The sequence below is a fragment of the Fukomys damarensis genome, unplaced genomic scaffold (assembly GCF_012274545.1).
Source record: "Fukomys damarensis isolate Sample0158 unplaced genomic scaffold, DMR_v1.0_HiC HiC_scaffold_37, whole genome shotgun sequence".
In the NCBI taxonomy this organism is placed as follows: Eukaryota; Metazoa; Chordata; class Mammalia; order Rodentia; family Bathyergidae; genus Fukomys; species Fukomys damarensis.
The window spans coordinates 7,526,723-7,531,834 of record NW_022900949.1 but is presented as its reverse complement, the minus strand read 5'-3'; the positions used below and the strand labels follow the sequence as shown (position 1 = coordinate 7,531,834).

Genomic DNA, 5,112 nt, shown 5'->3' with positions numbered 1-5,112 from the left:
GTCTTTGGTCTCCGTGGGAGAGGATGGCCCACCCCTCAGGAGATAAGAGTTTATTTATTCTGGGACATCGCAAAAGGGCGGAATGATCATCTCGGGCTTCCCTCTACCCCTGAGGGAAGTATGTCCATCTGGCCGTTGTGAGTGCAAGCTCCTTCAGTCCCAGTATTCATGGCGATTCTCCTGCCTCAGCCGCCTGGCTGCTGGGATTGCAGCTGTGTCCCACTACATCTAGCAGTATTCTGATTCCATTTTTTTTTTTTAAACCAGAAATGTCTAGTAGAGGCAGAACTAGAAAGACAGAAAGCAGACGGGTGCGAGATGTGGGAGATGGTTTATTCTATATACAGAGCACACCCGGTGGGCGGGCAAATGAATTCACAGACTTAAAAGTCCTTGTCTGACAGACCTGGAGGGAGCCAGGGCCCTGCTTCCTTGCCTCCGCTCTTCTTCAGGCTTCTCGGCCAACTCTGCCACTGGAGCACCGGCACTGGAGTCCCTCCGGCTCCTCCCTGGGGACCACCACCTTGGAGACTGCCGGCTCATGGGAGCCGTGGGGGTCCTCTCGGGTGGGCCTGGCCCTGCCCCAAGGCCACCCGGCCCTGCCCCCAAGACCAGCCTCTGCTAAGGAGCAGCGAGCCGTCTGCCCCGGCGGAACCCAGTGAGGTCACAAGGGCTGGCGGCAGATGGCAACGTTCCGGACGTCCAGCTTGGAGACTGCTTTTGACACAGGTGATAAAAAGGAGCTGGAGCCGGTGACAGGGAGGGGTTGCCAAGGTGCTGTGCGTGGGGGCAGGGTCTGGGGGCCGTCTACACTCCAGCTCCTCTAGGAGGGAGCCAGGCGGCGCTCTGGGTGGGAGGTGGGCACAGAAGGCGCTACAAAAACGCTATGCTCCGTGTTTCCTTCTGCGCTCCCCCGTCCTCCCAGGCCAGCCCCGGGGACCTCTGTCACCTTGCTCCTGCCTCCAGCCCAAGCCACCCCACGACTAGGTGGGAATCCTCCTCCTCCTCCTGGCTGGTCACCTCCCCCTCTTCACCCCCTGGACCGCTGTCAGGGTGATCATCGGTCACCTGCACCCCGGATGTCCCCGGAGGCGCTGCCACACGAGGCAAAGGCACCATGGACAGCCGGCCCTCGGACGGGAGCCAGCGCTTATCCAAAGGCAGCGCCCTGCACTCGGAGAACCAGAGGTCGGGCATCCCGGGTCCTCGGAGGGTGGAAGAACCCTCGAGGTCTCGGCCCATCCCCACCAGGGCCCCGTCCCCAACCGGGTCCCGGCAGGCGCTGATCCCCACCCCGATCCCCACCCCGACCCCGGCAGCTACTGGACCACGGAGCGCGACGGCGAGGTGCGGCTCCGCCTGGGCAGGGACGCGAATGACCAGGAGGCGCCGCTCACCGTGCACGACATGGTCATGCACTCGGCCGTAAAGTACGTCAACTACATCGCGCTCGGCACCAAGCGCAGGAACCACTGGCACCTGCTCACCTACGGCGAGTACTACGAACTGTGTCGCCGCGCGGCCAAGGGCTTCCTCAAGGTAGCGCGGCGAGCGGCCCAGCCTCTCCGGACGCTCCTGCGCCTGCGCGCCTTTCCCGGGCCTTCCCCCGCTCACCTTCTGCGCCTGCGCAATTCTGTGGCTCTCCTCTCCTGCGCCTGCGCGGGTCGCCACCCCATTCGCGTTCCCGTGCCGTACTCATCTTTGTGCGCCTGCGCGTACTCCCCGCCCTCCCTCCCTCCCTCCCTCTCAAGCGCCTTCGCGGCGTTGCTGGCTTGTGACCTTATGTTTCCTGTCTTCAGGACCCCTGAGAACCGGATTTAGAGCTGGGGCTTGTGTTCATGGGTTCGAATCCCAGCCCTGCTGAAAGCCGCGGGTTCTTGTACAAATTACTTTGCCTCTCTGCCGCTCATTTTCCCCATATGTAACATAGAGATTTGCGTATAAGTATAATGTATAAAATACAGGCTTTACATATGATGCATGTGTAAAATAAATGATTACTATGATATCTATAAATGTACAATGTTTAAAACGTATCTAAAATATCTGCTGTTTACATATCAATCATACATGTGATACCTTTATAATACATTTAGTATAAAATGTTATATATGAGTTAACAAATATAACACAGACAAAATATATATTATTTGCAAGTAAATATAAGTGCTATCAATAAATTATTCATATTTGAGATCACTTAGCTTGCAGGTTTGCCCCGAGGATTCGGTGGTTGACCCAGTCAGCCCTGCAATTTGGTAATTTGAGACAGGGCCTCCCTAGCCCAGGCCGACCTCAGATTCACAGCAACCCTCTTGCCTCAGCCTCCTGAGTGCTGGGATGACAGGCCTGCGCTTCCATGCCGGGCTTGGCTGTCATTCTTACACAGTGACAGCTCCTTTTTGTCTTCCGATGGCGCCTCCAAAGTGAGATTCTCAGATCCACACCCCTGTTTTCTCCTCCTATCATAGCTCCTTGACCCTCCTCGGCCCAGGGTCTGCGGATGTGGCTCAGTGGCAGAGAACTTGCCTAGCATATGAAAGGCCCTGGGTTCAGTCCCTAGCACTGCAAATAAAAAAAACTGCGCCCAGCCTTCATTGTTACCCGGGACCATGTTCACTGTCTGTCTACTTGGTCAGCTCCACAAGGGCAGGAAGCTGGGCCTGCCTTATTCTACTCCAGCCTCTGCTCTGGTGTTCATGGACTGAATAAATGCCCGTTTTTCAGATTGGTATAGGGGATAAGAGGCCTCAGATGATTTGCCCAGTCAAAATAAATAAACATGCCATCCCAGCCCTTGGGAGGCTGAGGCAGGAGGATCAATAAGAGTTCAAGGCCAGCCTGGTTCACATAGTGAACCCTTGTCTCAATAATAGCAATAAACACGTAAGATCTTTGAGACAGTAGTGTGACCTGGAGGAAAGTAAAGCTCCAGTGTGGTGGAGCAGAGAGAGTGAGGGGCAGAGACGGAGAAGGGAAAGCAAGGAGGCGGGAGGTGGGCCAGACCCCTGTGGGCTGCAGGGAGGACCTGGGCTTTGGCCAGGGAGCTGGGAGCCACTGGGGGCTGAGGGCAGCGGGGGCAGGGGGACCTGACTCGGTGTTGTGGCTGTGGGGACGAGGTGGCCGGGCTGGAGCAGGAGTTGCAGTGCACACTCCAAGGGTGCAGGGCTGTGGACTGTGATGGAAACGGCTGGAGTGCAGGGAGCCAGCTTGGGGGTTGGAGCAGAATTGACGATGGCGGATCCCCCGGGGTCTGTCGGGGCTGAGATGCTTGTTGGATGAGCAAGCGGCAGATGGGCCGTTGTATGTGAGAGTGCAGCGTGGAAGGGAGAGACGCCGCCCCCTGAGTTCAGATGGGACCATCCGTGTTGCCAGAGACGAGCCAGCGGGGCCTGGATGTGCGCCATCCTGGATTGTCAGGGTCACCCAGCCACTCGCGTGCGGGGCAGAGCTGGAGTTCCCGGAATGCTTTTTTGACACAGGGGTCTCACTGTGTAGCCCAGGCTGGCCTTGAACTCACTATGGAGCCCAGGCTGGCTTGGAATTTGCAGTGATCCTCCTGCCTCAGCCTCCCAAGTGCTGGAATTATAGGATTGTCACACCACGCCCAGCCCAACATTTTATCTATTAAAAGTTAAAAAAAAAAATTATAACATCACAGAGCAGAGGGCAGCCTGGCTTCAGAACCCAGCTGAAGGCAGGACAGGGTGATGGTGGCCAAATCCCTCTGGCCCTCACAAGGGTGTCCCTCTAGCAGCTGGGCCTGGAGCGCTTTCACGGCGTAGGCATCCTGGGGCTCAACTCAGAGGAGTGGGTGATCGCCAACATCGGGGCCATCATGGCAGGGTAAGGAGACTGCGGCTCCCCACGGTGTGCCCAGGCAGGATGCCTCCAGCCCGCCCCTTCCGGAGACAGTTGGAGTCTCATCGCTGAGTCCCCAGGGCAGGGAGCCCAACCCACCTAGTCTGTTCTCAGTGGGAATCGTCCCCAGCCCAGGCCTGAGCACACTCAGCTCACCCCTCTCCCTAGACATGGGCTCCCCCAGTGAACTCCTACACATCTAGTGAAGCCCAGGCCCCTTTACCCTCTCATGCAGACAGCCCTTTCGCTCCTCAGGACTCCCCCACACCGAGCACTTCCTCTCCCTGTCCAGATCACTGGCGGGAAGCCTTCAGGGCAGAGCCCACACCCCAGATAGACCTTGAGCCCCATCTTCAAAGAGGGCACGCTGTGGGTGGCAGGCTGTTAGGGACTCCTGAAACTCAGTTCCCAGAAACACTCAACACAGGCCCCTGGATTCTGCTTTCAGAGGCTTCTCTGTTGGCATCTTGTCGACCGCCACCCCGAAAGCCTGCCAGATCATCGCCAAGAAGGCTGAGATAAACGTGTTGGTGGTAGACACCGATAAACAACTTCAGAAGATCACCCAGGTGAGAGGCACTCGGGCTGAGGAGTCAGGAGGGCAGGCAAGGCAGGGAGCACACCTCGCAGAGAAAGGAAGAGCCAAGCGTGGTGCTGCACACCTGTCTTCCCGGAACTCAGGAGGCTGAGGCAGGAGGGTCACCTGTGAGGATCACAGGAGGGTCACATAATGAGACTGTCTCCAAAACAAAACAAAACCCTCAAAGTGGTCAAACACGGCACAACTGTGTGTGTTTTACCCCACTAAGAAGCACCGTGTGGTGGTGCCCATCTGTAATCCCTGTGCTCTGGAAGGCTGAAGCAAGAAGGTCCCGAGTTTAAACCAGGCCCGCACAACTTAGTGTCTCAGCAAGACGAGGGAAAAACAACATTGGGTAGAAGGCTGAGGGCAGGAGCATTGCAAGTTTGAACCAGTTTGGGCCACTCCTGGAGAGAGAAAATTTCTAAAGAGCCTGGAGTGTAGCTCAGTGGTTCGTGCTGGTTCAGTGACTGCAAAGTCCTGGGCTCCATCCGCAGCACTGAAAGCAAACAAAAAGGTCTGGGGTCCCCGCCGCCCCGGCCCGGTGTCCCTGCTGACGGTGCTGAGTCCCGTGTACCCTTCAGATCCAGGGCTCCCTGAAGCACCTCAAGGCGATCGTGCAGTATGAGGACGCCATCCAGACGGCGCGGCCCGACCTGTACTCGGTATGC

The 5,112-nt window shown here is 57.3% G+C and overlaps 1 protein-coding gene across 1 annotated transcript in view; it reads left to right on the top strand.

The window, feature by feature from the left end:
* Positions 1-843: 843 nt before the first annotated feature.
* LOC104869722 (long-chain-fatty-acid--CoA ligase ACSBG2-like) overlaps positions 844-5,112 on the top strand; it is a 12,133-nt gene continuing 7,864 nt past the window's right edge. Inside the window, exons 1-5 of the mRNA XM_033759603.1 lie at positions 844-1,188; positions 1,320-1,539; positions 3,758-3,846; positions 4,310-4,430; positions 5,026-5,106. Coding sequence (XP_033615494.1) covers positions 1,118-1,188; positions 1,320-1,539; positions 3,758-3,846; positions 4,310-4,430; positions 5,026-5,106 — 582 coding nt within the window. The 5' untranslated portion in view covers positions 844-1,117. The remainder of the gene's footprint in view (positions 1,189-1,319; positions 1,540-3,757; positions 3,847-4,309; positions 4,431-5,025; positions 5,107-5,112) is intronic.